The following is a 14,966-nucleotide window of genomic DNA, read 5'->3' as shown; positions in this document are numbered from 1 at the left end:
TAAAAAAATATATATATTTTTTTTAACCCCTCCAGCCCTATTTTACTAAGCATTCTGTATTGAGAATGCTATTATTTTCGCTTATAAGCATGTTAAGGTTTGAGTACCAAACATGCCGATTTTTCTCACGCGCGTGCAAAACGCATTACAATGTTTTGCACTCGCGCGGAAAAATCGTGCATTTTCCCCACAACGCACCCGCATCTTATCCGGGCAAAAAACATGACGCCCGTGTGAAAGAGGCCTAACATTTACAATACAGAACTGAGGAGAAATACAAGTACATAGGCCCAATTCACACCACAAGTAGCAACACCAGGATACATGGAGCAGTGGCAACATGAACCGCCATTGAACAAAACAGTACATTTCAAACTACAAACAGCCGACAATGGCATGCACGGTACAATGGCAGAAGTGAAAGGATATTATAACTTGATTATCCTTTTAATATAAACCTTAAACATTTTATTAATGTTTTAATACAGAATACCTCTTGGAACCATTTCTATGAACACAGGCTTGCCAGAAGTGCCAGTGGAAGTTGCAGAGTAAGTTCACCTATATTTTCACGTCATTTTTTATTTTTAAAGTTTTAACACCCATGTGTCTAATTCATAAATGTGCAGGAAGAAGAACATAGAAGAGAAAAAATTCTCTGGAATTTTTTATTTTCCTTTCATCCATCAGAGCACCAGAAAGAATAGGGTTTCCCTTACATCTAGGCAGGAAACCTATAGCAAAAAAAAAGTTTGTGATGTACTGTATGAAACACTTATATGATGTGCTGAAGCAGACTCCAACGTGGACTGCAGTGAATAATTTCTTACAGTGAGACCATACCTGAATAACCTTTTGCATCAGAAACCAGTTTGGACCAAATGCCAGAGACCCATTTTTAAAATTCGACATGTCACTTTATGGTAATAACTTTTGATATGCTTTTAGCGTTTCAGTGATTGAGATTTCAAATTTTTTTTGTGACACATTGTTTTTCATGTTAATAGTAAATTTTGGTCATTATATTGCATTTATTTATTAAACAAATTCCAAAATTTGCATACTTACCATATGTCTACTTTGTTGCCATTATTTTTTTTTAACATCCTTTCATATTTTTTTAGGATGTTAGAGGGCTTAGGCTTGTCCGGCAGCCCAATTTTAAAAGTTAACGAAGGTCACTACAATGAATAGCAGAAGACGCAACAGTCATTTCAATATCAGAGATGCATACAAATCCTATATATAACAGTAGGCTATAATACCATGCCTGCTCTCTATAATAAGGAGATACAAATCCAAACTAGCTTAATGTTTGACAGCAGTAGACTAGCCAAACACAAGTAGAGCACATACAAAGACACACAGACCTTAGCACATACGAAGCAGAGGCCTGCCAAACCCCCAGGTGGGTGGCTATAATTACATCCACAGTTAAGGCTTCGTGCACATGGCCATTGCCAAGCTGCGCCCGTATTGCTACCCACAAACAGCGGGTCCGCAATATACGGGCCCTGGCAGTTTGTGCACCCCATCACGGATGTGGACCCATTCACGGCTGAAGTATGCAAATATTGTCATTCAGATAGAAATACACTAACATACTAATATAAAATGTAAAAAACATGGTACTCACCAAATCGGTCAATTTTTTTTCAAACTCTAAAATAACCCTGGAATCCATTGATCACAGTGACAAATAGACGTCCAAAAATCTGCTGAACTTTATACTGTACATGCAAAAGTCAATTTTTACAGTGCCATTTTTCTGTCCTTTTCTTTGTCAATTTCAATTTCCCTGTCGATATGTAGTAAGGTTAAATTGGACATTCTGGCCTTATGCATGCAGGCTGGTAGATGTGTTTTTAATACGTTTCAGGCGGCTGAAGCTTCTCTGTGCTTTTGCATTACTGGCCGGAATAGTGAAATAGATACGGTAAAGCATACTCAAGTTTGGAAAGGGCATGTCATTGGCAAAGAGAAATGGTAAGATGTTGTCAGTGGTGACCAGCTCCTTCTCAATTGACAGTTCACTGTATATATTACAGAAAGTGAGGAACTCATCTAATACTACCTCACGTTTAGACACATCACCAGAGTAGAAGCGGGCAAGTTTATTTACTTTGTTGGCTACATCTGGATCTTGTTATTAAGTGGACTGAACAATTTAGCCATTTCTCTAATATCCAAAAAGCGGTGATCAAACTGACCCACAAATACATTCAGTATATTATAAAATACGGTACTTCAGTTCTGAAATGAGCTTGGCCATCCTCAATTGGTTCATCTTCAGCTCTTTAATCATAAAATCATTTGCTCTTCCGAACCATCAGTTTCTGATATGTGGTAAGTCCTTGCACATGAAAGCACAGCCAAAGATCTAGCTATTAATTGTTACAAATGCCTCATCTGATCGCAGCCCTCTGATCTGTGTCATGCATGTGTCAATTAGATGTACGGCTGCATTGATGTCCAATGATTCTTTTTGAAGGTAGTTTGAAAGACCATATGTTATTTTTAAAAGTGTATTCTAAAAAAATAGCATCACCTTGAATTCCTAGGTTTGTAGTTTTGTCAACAGACCTTCAGCTGCAGTTTTTGGAGTGGTGCCATTATGTATCTTGATTTGGCGCAGAGTCTCAATTGCGGGCAAGCTTTGGATGACCGCATCAGTCTTCTGCTTCCTGGAAGTCCATCTTGTATCTGATAGCTTCTTTAGTGTCAATACTGTTCTCTCCGGGATTTTATGTTGTTCTTCCTCCAGAATTTTGGGGGTCATTTATCTATCTGAAATACGCCAGGTCTAAAAAAAAAGTGGGACTGGCCGGCAGGCCGGTTTCATTTATCATTTTTTACGCCTGTTTCAGAAGTAGAACAAGATCTAAATGTAAGACAGCTCAGAAGCTGTCTTACATTTAGAACTGGTGTATGATCTGCCAAAGTCATCGGATCCACTGCCAGCTTAGGGGTTTATTAAAACCGGCATCTAAAAGGCCGGTCTTAATAAATGTGCCCCTTTATATCTAGGGATACTTGATGTTTAAAATGTATACAGCATTTCAAGTGTACAGATAAAAACTTTAGCACTGCACAACGCACACGAAGTATAAGAATTAAATTGAGGTTGTGTGCACAACAATGAACACTGCTTTATCAGAACAGTTTTTTGTTTCATTGTGGCTTTCACACTAATTAAGTGACCTGACATTGTCCTTGCCACATCATAGGCTTGTCCTCTCATTAACTTCACATCAAGATCAAGTTGTCTGGTGAGCACATTAATTAATATGTCATAGAATGACTGCACAGCCATCTGGAAGTTCAGTGCTATTACCCGTTTTTGTGACATATCTTAATGATCAGGAGTACTGGTCTATTCTTGTGATATCAATTGTGGAATCCACAATTACTGAAAAAAACTTTGCTGCTTTCACTCTCTTTATGATAGTGCTCAGAGTTTCACTTGCAAGTGCAGAAATCAGTTCGTTTTGCGATTCCGAACTCTGATAAGAAACATGACCTACTGGCTTTTTCAGATGGTATTCAAGAACAGTATCGTACTGTGACAGCAATTTAAGCTCCAAAAAATTGCCTTCATTGACATTTGAGTCACCCAAGCCACCATATTCTCTGAATATCTCTCTCGCTTATGGCTCTGGGCTAAGGCTTTGCCTCTGGCTGATAAAATCGATTCAAGTAAAGATATTTTATTTCAAATTGTAAAAATCTGCTCAAAAATAGAAGTGAAACTCAAGTCATTACTAACACGTCATTCTGCTGGCGCTGCGTCACTGCCTACGTTTATTGGTTTTGGTCTCCGACTGCAGCAGCTCCGATCTGAGTCCACCTTCCCACGGGCCTCTGCAGTCAACCCACTACGTCGGTACCTGTCATTGTGACGTAATCCGCAGCCAGCGCTGCTCTGATTGTTAACCCCTTAAGGACCGGGCTCATTTTCACCTTAAGGACCAGGCCATTTTTTGGAAATCTGACCAGTGTCACTTTAAGTGCTCATAACTTTAAAACGCTTTGACTTACCCAGGCCGTTCTGAGATTGTTTTTTCGTCACATATTGTACTTCATGTCACTGCTAAAATTGGGTCAAAAAATTTAATTTTTTTGCATAAAAAAATACAATTTTTACCAAAAATTTTGAAAAATTTGCAAATTTCAAACTTTCAGTTTGTCTACTTCTGTAATACATAGTAATACCCCCAAAAATTGTGATGATTTTACATTCCCCATATGTCTACTTCATGTTTGTAGCATTTTGGGAATGATATTTTATTTTTTGGGGATGTTACAAGGCTTAGAAGTTTAGAAGCAAATTTTGAAATTTTCAGAAATCTTCAAAATCCCACTTTTTATGGACCAGTTCAGGTTTGAAGTCACTTTGTGAGGCTTAGATAATAGAAACCTCCCAAAAATGACCCCATTCTAGAAACTACACCCCTCAAGGTATTCAAAACTGTTTTTTCAAACTTTATTAACCCTTTAGGTCTTCCACAAGAGTTAATGGCAGATGGAGAAACAATTTTGAAATTTCTATTTTTTGGAAAATTTTCCAATATAATCAATTTTTTCCAGGAGTAAAACAAGGGTTAACTGCCAAACAACACTCAAAATGGGTTGCCCTGATTCTGTAGTTTGCAAAAACACCCCATATGTGGTCGTAAACTACTGTTTGGCCGAACGGTAGCACATAGAAGGAGGGGAACACCATATGGTTTTTGGAAGGCAGATTTGGCAGGACTGGTTTTGTTTATACCATGTCCCATTTGAAGCCCCCTGTTGCACCCCTAGAATAGAAATTTCAAAAAAGTGACTCCATCTAAGAAAGTACACCCCTCAAGGTATTCAAAACTGTTTTTTCAAACTTTATTAACCCTTTAGGTCTTCCACAAGAGTTAATGGCAGATGGAGAAACAATTTTGAAATTTCTATTTTTTGGAAAATTTTCCAATATAATCAATTTTTTCCAGGAGTAAAACAAGGGTTAACTGCCAAACAACACTCAAAATGGGTTGCCCTGATTCTGTAGTTTGCAAAAACACCCCATATGTGGTCGTAAACTACTGTTTGGCCGAACGGTAGCACATAGAAGGAGGGGAACACCATATGGTTTTTGGAAGGCAGATTTGGCAGGACTGGTTTTGTTTATACCATGTCCCATTTGAAGCCCCCTGTTGCACCCCTAGAATAGAAATTTCAAAAAAGTGACTCCATCTAAGAAAGTACACCCCTCAAGGTATTCAAAACTGGGTTTACAAACTTTGTTAACCCTTTAGGTGTTCCACAAGAGTTAATGGCAGATGGAGAAACAATTTTGAAATTTCTATTTTTTGGAAAAGTTTCCAATATAATACATTTTTTCCAGGAGTAAAACAAGGGTTAACTGCCAAACAACACTCAAAATGGGTTGCCCTGATTCTGTAGTTTGCAAAAACACCCCATATGTGGTCGTAAACTACTGTTTGGCCGAACGGTAGCACATAGAAGGAGGGGAACGCCATATGGGTTTTGGAAGGCAGATTTGGCAGGACTGGTTTTGTTTATACCATGTCCCATTTGAAGCCCCCTGTTGCACCCCTAGAATAGAAATTTCAAAAAAGTGACTCCATCTAAGAAAGTACACCCCTCAAGGTATTCAAAACTGGGTTTACAAACTTTGTTAACCCTTTAGGTGTTCCACAAGAGTTAATGGCAGATGGAGAAACAATTTTGAAATTTCTATTTTTTGGAAAAGTTTCCAATATAATCAATTTTTTCCAGGAGTAAAACAAGGGTTAACTGCCAAACAACACTCAAAATGGGTTGCCCTGATTCTGTAGTTTGCAAAAACACCCCATATGTGGTCGTAAACTACTGTTTGGCCGAACGGTAGCACATAGAAGGAGGGGAACGCCATATGGGTTTTGGAAGGCAGATTTGGCAGGACTGGTTTTGTTTATACCATGTCCCATTTGAAGCCCCCTGTTGCACCCCTAGAATAGAAATTTCAAAAAAGTGACTCCATCTAAGAAAGTACACCCCTCAAGGTATTCAAAACTGGGTTTACAAACTTTGTTAACCCTTTAGGTGTTCCACAAGAGTTAATGGCAGATGGAGAAACAATTTTGAAATTTCTATTTTTTGGAAAAGTTTCCAATATAATAAATTTTTTCCAGGAGTAAAACAAGGGTTAACTGCCAAACAACACTCAAAATGGGTTGCCCTGATTCTGTAGTTTGCAAAAACACCCCATATGTGGTCGTAAACTACTGTTTGGCCGAACGGTAGCACATAGAAGGAGGGGAACGCCATATGGGTTTTGGAAGGCAGATTTGGCAGGACTGGTTTTGTTTATACCATGTCCCATTTGAAGCCCCCTGTTGCACCCCTAGAATAGAAATTTCAAAAAAGTGACTCCATCTAAGAAAGTACACCCCTCAAGGTATTCAAAACTGGGTTTACAAACTTTGTTAACCCTTTAGGTGTTCCACAAGAGTTAATGGCAGATGGAGAAACAATTTTGAAATTTCTATTTTTTGGAAAAGTTTCCAATATAATCAATTTTTTCCAGGAGTAAAACAAGGGTTAACTGCCAAACAACACTCAAAATGGGTTGCCCTGATTCTGTAGTTTGCAAAAACACCCCATATGTGGTCGTAAACTACTGTTTGGCTAAACGGCAGGACATAGAAGAAGGGGAATGTCATATGGTTTTTGGAAGGCAGATTTTGCTGGACTGGTTTATTGACACCATGTACCCTTTCAAGCCCCCTGATGCACCCCTAGAGTAGAAACTCCATAAAAGTGACCCCATCTAGGAAACTACGGGATAAGGTGGTTGTTGTTTTGGGACCATTTTAGGGGTAAATTAGATTTTTGGTTGCTCTATATTACTCTTTTTGAGGCAATGTAACAAAAAAATTAAATTCTAAAATTGTTTCTACATTCGCTATTTAGTTTTGTGGAACACCTAAAGGGTTAACGTAGTTTGTAAAGTAACTTTTGAATACCTTGAGGGGTGTAGTTTCTTAGATGGGGTCACTTTTTTGGAGTTTCTAGTCTAGGCTACATCAGGGGGGGCTTCTAATGGGACATGGTGTCAAAAAAAAAACTGTCCATCAAAATCTGCCTTCCAGAAACCATATGGAGTTCCCTTCGTTCTATGCCCTGCCGTGCGGCTATATAGCCATTTACGACCACATATGGGGTGTTTCTGCAAACTACAGAATCAGGGCCATAAATATTGAGTTTTGTTTGGCTGTTAACCCTAGCTTTATTACAAAAGGATTCAAATGGAAATTTTGCCCAAAAATGGGTGTTTTGGCACCGTTTTTATTTTATATTTTTAACACCGTTCATCCGAGGCGTTTGGGCAAAAGTTATTTTTATAGCGACGACTTTTACGCACGCGACGATGCCCAATATGTATGGCTCTCAGACTTTGGAGACACTAAGCAGGCATCCTAAAAACTGCGGCCCTCCAGATGTTGTAAAACTACAATTCCCACCATGCCCTGCTGATGGCTGTAGGTTGTCTGGGCATGCTGGGAGTTATAGTTTTACAACATCTGGAGGGCCGCAGTTTGAGGATGCCTGCACTAAAACTAATATTTTTTGGGGGAAAAAAAAAATGTTTCCGTGTCTCCAAAGTCTGAGAGCCATAGTTTTTTATGTTCTCTAGTGGACTGTTGGGGATTATAAAAATTTAGTACTCCATGGAAGTGTGATACTCCCTGAAGCAATCGATAATGCAGAGGCCCGGATGATCGGGGCACGTGTCACACTGAGTGGTGGTGTCCTTCCGTATCCCCCTCTTGTGACACACTCTGCACTTTTTTTGGGTTCGTCCCTTCTTTCCAGTATGGGGGACCACACCTGGAAAGTGTTGGCCAGGGACGATCCGGGCGCCTCCAATTCCCGAGGTACTCCGGCCTGCTCTTTCCCGGTCCGAAAAGATCAGGGCCTTGAGGACTGCCTCATAGAATTGGAGGAATGTCCCTGTGCTGCCAGCGCTTCGGGATAGTACAAAAGAGTTGTACATGGCAACCTGCACCAAGTAGACCGCAACTTTTTTGTACCATGCCCGGGTTTTGCGCATGGCGTTATATGGCTTGAGGACTTGATCAGAGAGATCAACTCCTCCCATATACCGATTGTAGTCGACGATACAATCGGGCTTGAGGACCGTTGCCGCGGTACCTCGCACAGGGACTGGGGTGGTGCTGTTACTGTGGATTGTGGACAGCATAAGGACATCCCTCTTGTCCTTATACCTGACCAGCAACAGGTTTCCACTGGTAAGGGCACAGGTCTCACCCCTGGGGATAGGTACCTGGAGGGGGTAGGCAGGGAGGCCGCGTTGATTTTTCCGCACGGTCCCACAAGCGAACGTGGATCTGGCGGCAAGAGACCTGAACAAGGGGATACTGGTATAAAAGTTGTCCACGTACAAGTGGTAACCGTTATCCAGCAGTGGGTACATAAGGTCCCACACGAGTTTCCCGGTAACACCCAGAGTGGGGGGACATTCTGGGGGTTGAATACGGGAATCTCGCCCCTCGTACACACGAAATTTGTAAGTGTACCCTGAGGTACTCTCACAAATTTTGTATAGCTTCACGCCATACCTCGCCCGCTTTGTGGGAATGTATTGGCGGAAACTGAGTCTCCCCTTGAACGCAACGAGAGACTCATCAACCGCGACCTCCCTTCCAGGTACGTAGGCCTCCATGAATTTGGCCCCAAAGTGATCGATGACCGGCCGTATCTTATACAGCCGGTCATAGGCAGGATCACCTCGGGGTGGACATGCTGCATTATCGGAATAATGCAGACATTTCCGGACGGCCTCAAACCGGGAGCGTGTCATGACCATACTGTACAGTGGGGTCTGGTATAGGACGTCCCCACTCCAGTATTGCCTGACACTGGGTTTTTGGACTAGACCCATATGCAGCACGAGGCCCCAAAATGTCCTCATCTCGGCTGCACTGACCGGCGTCCAGCCACCGGGTCTAGCCAAAAATGAGCCTGGGTTTTGAGCGACGAACTGTTGGGCGTACAGATTCGTCTGCTCCACCATCAGATTCACCAGTGGGTTACTGAAAAAAAAACTAAAATAGTCAATTTCAGTAAACCCCACTGTGGGAATCTGGATTCCAGGATTGCCAGCAAAATCCGGAATCTCAGGCTCAAAGTCCACTGGGGGACACCAACTAAGTTCATCGGCAGGGGGCTCCGGTGGACTTATTTGGTGGGCCGGGAAACCAGTACGAACCCCAGGGCGGCTTGTACTAGGGTGGGCCACAGGATCCCTAGCATGTGGGGCCCCTGGCTCCGCCTGGCGGCGTCTCCGCCGCCTTGGTGGCTCATCATCATCCGATGATGATGAGGAGGATGCGGATGACAAAAGGAACGTGGGGTCATCCTCATCCTCACTGGGGCTCTCAGAGTCGGAGGCAATCTGGGCGTATGCCTCCTCGGCCGAGAACATCCGGCGGGCCATGGGTGTGTGTGCGTGTATGTGTGCGTGTGTGGAAACCTTTATTATATGTGCGTGTGTGTGGGGGCAACGGGTGTTCACGTACTAAAAAAGGCAAAAAAAGAAAGGGCAAGTGTTAGGAAAAAAAAAGTTCAAATTTGCTGATCAGCGGTACAACGCTGATCAGCGGTCGGTGGGGTGGTGCGGTGGTGGGGTGGGCGATGCGCTAACAGTGGACGGACGCTAAAAAGTGCCGGCCAGTCAGCGCACGCAGAAAAAAAAAAAAAAAAAAAGTGGTGGTGAGGGGAAGGGGGGCTGGTGGGGGGTGGGGGGGCTGGTGGGGGAAGGGGGGCTGGGGGGGGGTGCGGGGCTGGTAGGGGGGCACAAGTGGCAGGGGGGGGGTCTGGGGTCTGATGGATCAAAAAAAGTTTAGAAATAAAAGAACATTTTTTTTTTCTTCTAACTTTTCCCTTCTTTCCCTGCCTAACGGTGCCTCTCCCTCACTGACCCTAACCTACCTGGGTGGCGATGGGTGCAGGAGGGTGATGGATGGCGATCAGGGGGACGCAGGAGCTGGTGCCGAACGGTGCTGCACGGTCAGGGTGCTGGACAGGAAGAGGAGGGGAGAGAGGAGCGCAGGAAGTTTGAATCTCGCGCCTCTCTCCCCTGCTCCAATCAGCACCCTGGACAGCGGGGTTCAGCACCAGGGCCAGCAACGCCTCTCCAAATCCTGGGACTGCGATAGGTGGTGTATAATTACGCCACCGATCGCAGTCTTTTTCCGGTTCATCGGGTCACAGGACACCCGAATGGACCGGAAACGCAGAAAACCGCAGGTCTGAATTGACCTGCGGTTTTCTGCGATCGTCGATACGGGGGGGTCAAATGACCCCCCCCTGCATTGTTACGGGATGCCGGCTGAATGATTTCAGCCGGCATCCCGTTCCGATTAACCCCCGCGGCGCCGGAATGCCGATTTTAAGTCAGGACGTACCGGTACGTCCTGTGTCCTTAAGGACTCGGGAAATAGGGCGTACCGGTACGTCCTATGTCCTTAAGGGGTTAAAGGGACAGCTTCCAGCCTGGTGAATTGCTATTCCTGACGGCTGAATCTGGTTCTTTAGCATGCATATTCTGTTGAAACTTGTTGCGCTCTCTCACCCACCCTGAAGGGCCCACTGACAAGTGGATACCTCTGTGTGCTTTGTAGGCCCGGAGCGATGCCCCCCCCCCCCCCCGCAAGCTACGCCTCTGCCTAGTTTAGATATGAAAACGTGGAAGATGATATCGGTATTTGCAGACAGGGCAAAAATCAAAACGTCCCCCCATCCCCATGCCACATTTTCAACCTAACCTCTTCCTTACTAACATTACATACAGCGTTACAAAACATACAGGGTAATACAGTGCCACATACCTCTTACATCCAGTGACGTCTCCTCTGTTGTAGATGTTCTGTGTCCTCCTCTTCTCCTTTCCCACCAGATAGACATGATTTCTTTCAGGCACGTCTCGTCTCTGCAGAGTTTGACAAACAGACATTCCTACTTTTCCATCATCCTCCTACCTTCTGAACACCCTATCCTGCCACCCTAGTACGGTTCCATCTGTGCTCCCTAATACTATACAGCAGAAACAGTCCCCCTGAAAATACTAATACCACAGCTTTTCTCCCCTGCACTTCCACATAGTGGCCCCTATAATGTGTACCAGTATATACAGGTCCTTCTCAAAAAATTAGCATATTGTGATAAAGTTTATTATTTTCTGTAATGTACTGATTAACATTAGACTTTCATATATTTTTAGATTCATTACACACAACTGAAGTAGTTCAAGCCTTTTCTTGTTTTAATATTGATGATTTTGGCATACAGCTCATGAAAACCCAAAATTCCTATCTCAAAAAATTAGCATATTTTATCCGACCAATAAAAGAAAAGTGTTTTTAATACAAAAAAAGTCAACCTTCAAATAATTAAGTTCAGTTATGCACTCAATACTTGGTCGGGAATCCTTTTGCAGAAATGACGGCTTCAATGCGGCGTGGCATGGAGGCAATCAGCCTGTGGCACTGCTGAGGTGTTATGGAGGCCCAGGATGCTTCGATAGCGGCCTTAAGCTCATCCAGAGTGTTGGGTCTTGCGTCTCAACTTTCTCTTCCCAATATCCCACAGATTCTCTATGGGGTTCAGGTCAGGAGAGTTGGCAGGCCAATTGAGCACAGTAATACTATGGTCAGTAAACCATTTACCAGCGGTTTTGGCACTGTGAGCAGGTGCCAGGTCGTGCTGAAAAATGAAATCTTCATCTCCATAAAGCTTTTCAGCAGATGGAAGCATGAAGTGCTCCAAAATCTCCTGATAGCTAGCTGCATTGACCCTGCCCTTGATAAAACACAGTGGACCATCACTGACTGTGGGTACTTGACACTGGACTTCAGGCATTTTTGCATTTCCCTCAACCCAGTCTTGCTCCAGACTCTGGCACCTTGATTTCCGAATGACATGCAAAATTTGCTTTCATCCGAATAAAGTACTTTGGACCACTGAGCAACAGTCCAGTGCTGCTTCTCTGTAGCCCAGGTCAGGCGCTTCTGCCGCTGTTTCTGGTTCAAAAGTGGCTTGACCTGGGGAATGCGGCACCTGTAGCCAATTTCCTGCACACGCCTGTACACGGTGGCTCTGGATGTTTCTACTCCAGACTCAGTCCACTGCTTCCGCAGGTCCCCCAAGGTCTGGAATTGGTCCTTCTCCACAATCTTCCTCAGGGTCCGGTCACCTCTTCTCGTTGTGCAGCGTTTTCTGCCACACTTTTTCCTTCCCACAGACTTCCCACTGAGGTGCTTTGATACAGCACTCTGGGAACAGCCTATTCGTTCAGAAATTTCTTTCTGTGTCTTACTCTCTTGCTTGAGGGTGTCAATGATAGCCTTCTGGACAGCAGTCAGGTCGGCAGTCTTACCCATGATTGCGGTTTTGAGTAATGAACCAGGCTGGGAGTTTTTAAAAGCCTCAGGAATCTTTTGCAGGTGTTTAGAGTTAATTAGTTGATTCAGATGATTAGGTAATAGCTCGTTTAGAGAACCTTTTCATGATATGCTAATTTTTTGAGATAGGAATTTGGGGTTTTCATGAGCTGTATGCCAAAATCATCAATATTAAAACAAGAAAAGGCTTGAACTACTTCAGTTGTGTGTAATGAATCTAAAATATATGAAAGTCTAATGTTTATCAGTACATTACAGAAAATAATGAACTTTATCACAATATGCAAATTTTTTGAGAAGGACCTGTATTGTGCCTGTATAGTGCCCCCAGTAGATGATCCATGGTGCTCCTCTCCTCCCATCCCCATTGTGGGAGACACTATGTGTGCCAGTATATAGTGCCAACCTCCTCCCCATATTGGCCAAACAGCATGGTGTCCAATGAAAAAAAATCAACTGAAATACTAACCTCCGTGGAGATGCGGTGCAGGTCTCTTCCGGCCTGTGTCCTGTGCTGTATGCTACCCGACATAGGCGTGATGATGAGGTCATTACGCCACCTGCACCGGCCTCTGATAGGCTACAGGCAGCAGGCCTGAAGCCCATCAGAGGGAACGGGGTAAAGAGATGCTGCCACAGCATCCAACTGTATCACTGTCCTGAGAATACAGTTGAATATAGAGAGATGATCGCTTACACAATGGAAGCGCTCATGTCCCTCGGCCCTGCCGCCACCTCCACTTAACGTAGTAACAGAGTATGTAAGGCTGAAAAATCACATCTGTCCATCTAGTTCAGCCTGTTCTCCTGCAGGTTGATCCAGGGAAGGGGGGGGGGGGGGGGGAAACTGTGAGGTAAAAGCCAATTTTCCTCATTTTTGGGCAGAAAAATTCCTTCCCAACTCCAATCAGGCAATCAGAATATCTCCCTGGATCAACAACCCTTTTCCAGAAATCTAATAACTATAACTTGTAATATTATTACACTCCAGAAATACATCCAGGCCCCTCTTGAACTCTTTTTAGTGTACTCACCATCACCACCTCCTCAGGCAGAGAGTTCCATAGTCTCACTGCTCTTACAGTAAAGATTCCTTTTCTATGTTTGTGTACAAACCTTTCCTCCAGACGCAGAGGATGTCCCCTCGTCACAGTCCTGGGGATAAATAGATGATTGGAGAGATCTCAGTACTGACCCCTGATATATTTATACATAGTTATTAGATCTCCTCTGTCATCTTTTTTCCTAAAGTGAATAACCCTAAGGGCTCATGCACACGAACGTATTTTCTTTCTGCTTCCGTTCCGTTTTTTTTTTTTTTGCGTACCGTATGCGGAACCAATTACTTCAATGGGGCTGTAGAAAATACAGACGTTACTCCGTTTCCATTTGTCTGCATGGCCATTCCGCAAAAAAGTAGTGCATGTCCTATTATTGTCCGCAAATCACTATCCGAGGCCCAATTCAAATGCGGAACGCACACTGAGCACATCCGTATTTCATCCGTATTTTGCAGATCCATACTGTAGAAATGCTATGCCCAGCCCATATTGCTCATGTGTTTGGTGATTAATAAATTACTGTTTCTGTATACGATCCACAAAAAACTGATCAAATACGGAAACCATACGGATAGGGCTGCAGTAAACGATTATTTTAGTAATCGAGTATTCTATCGATTATTTTTTACGACATTCTACGACATTACTTGAAGGGTTTGTCCCACAAAGAATATTGTACAGCTTTCAAACCAGCACCTGGATCTGAATACTTTTGTGATTGCATGTAATTGATGTATAGCCACTGAGTTATTAAATAAAATGTATCTGTATAGTGCCACTTAATTTCTTATTTCTTTGACCGGCTCATTAAGAAGGCCGCACATGCTCAGTTTAATCTTTCAACTGTCTCCTGAGCTGTGATAGGGAGACCTGAGACACACCCCCTGAACTGCAGCAGGAAAGACCCTCCCCTTGAGCTGTCAGCTTGATATAAATCTAGCAGAAGAATGAATGGGGAGATCTCTGGATCCATGTGAGGTACAGGGCTCGTTCTAGCTTTGTTAGAAAGGTATTGTCATGTTCTATATGATGTCTGATTTTCATTTTTTACAAATTCCTGGGATAACCCCTTTAATTCTCTTAGGATATGTGGGTGTATGCCATCTGGTTCCAGCGATTTTGTCTCTTTTAATCTTTTTAAGACACCACTGTACTTCTTCCTGGTTCAGACAGGCCACTTTTAATGGGAAATTTACTTTTACATTCTGCATTTCATCTGACTGTTTGTTTTTCTTCAGTGAATACAGTGGAGAAAAAAATATTTTATAGCTTTGCTTTCTTCTCATCGCTCTCTGCCACTCCCCCCTCATTACTCTGTAAAAGGACAGACACCTTTCAGATTTATACTTTTTACCTTTTATGTAATTACAGAACATTTTAGGGTTAGTTTTATTCTTCGGCAATTAATCTCTGTCTCCAGTTTGGCTGCTTTTATTTGTCTTTT

At 43.2% G+C, this 14,966-nt stretch overlaps 1 protein-coding gene across 1 annotated transcript in view; it reads left to right on the top strand.

Moving 5' to 3' along the window:
- The window catches only part of LOC120995469 (schlafen family member 9-like), a 153,800-nt gene that overhangs the window by 80,576 nt on the left and 58,258 nt on the right, over positions 1 to 14,966 (top strand). Inside the window, exon 4 of the mRNA XM_040424703.1 lies at positions 489 to 551. Within this exon, the coding sequence (XP_040280637.1) occupies positions 489 to 551 (63 nt within the window). The remainder of the gene's footprint in view (positions 1 to 488; positions 552 to 14,966) is intronic.

Source organism: Bufo bufo, chromosome 3 (assembly GCF_905171765.1).
Source record: "Bufo bufo chromosome 3, aBufBuf1.1, whole genome shotgun sequence".
Taxonomy (NCBI): domain Eukaryota; kingdom Metazoa; phylum Chordata; class Amphibia; order Anura; family Bufonidae; genus Bufo; species Bufo bufo.
Note: the sequence above shows the minus strand (reverse complement) of the source record. Positions and strands in the feature narration are given on the sequence as shown.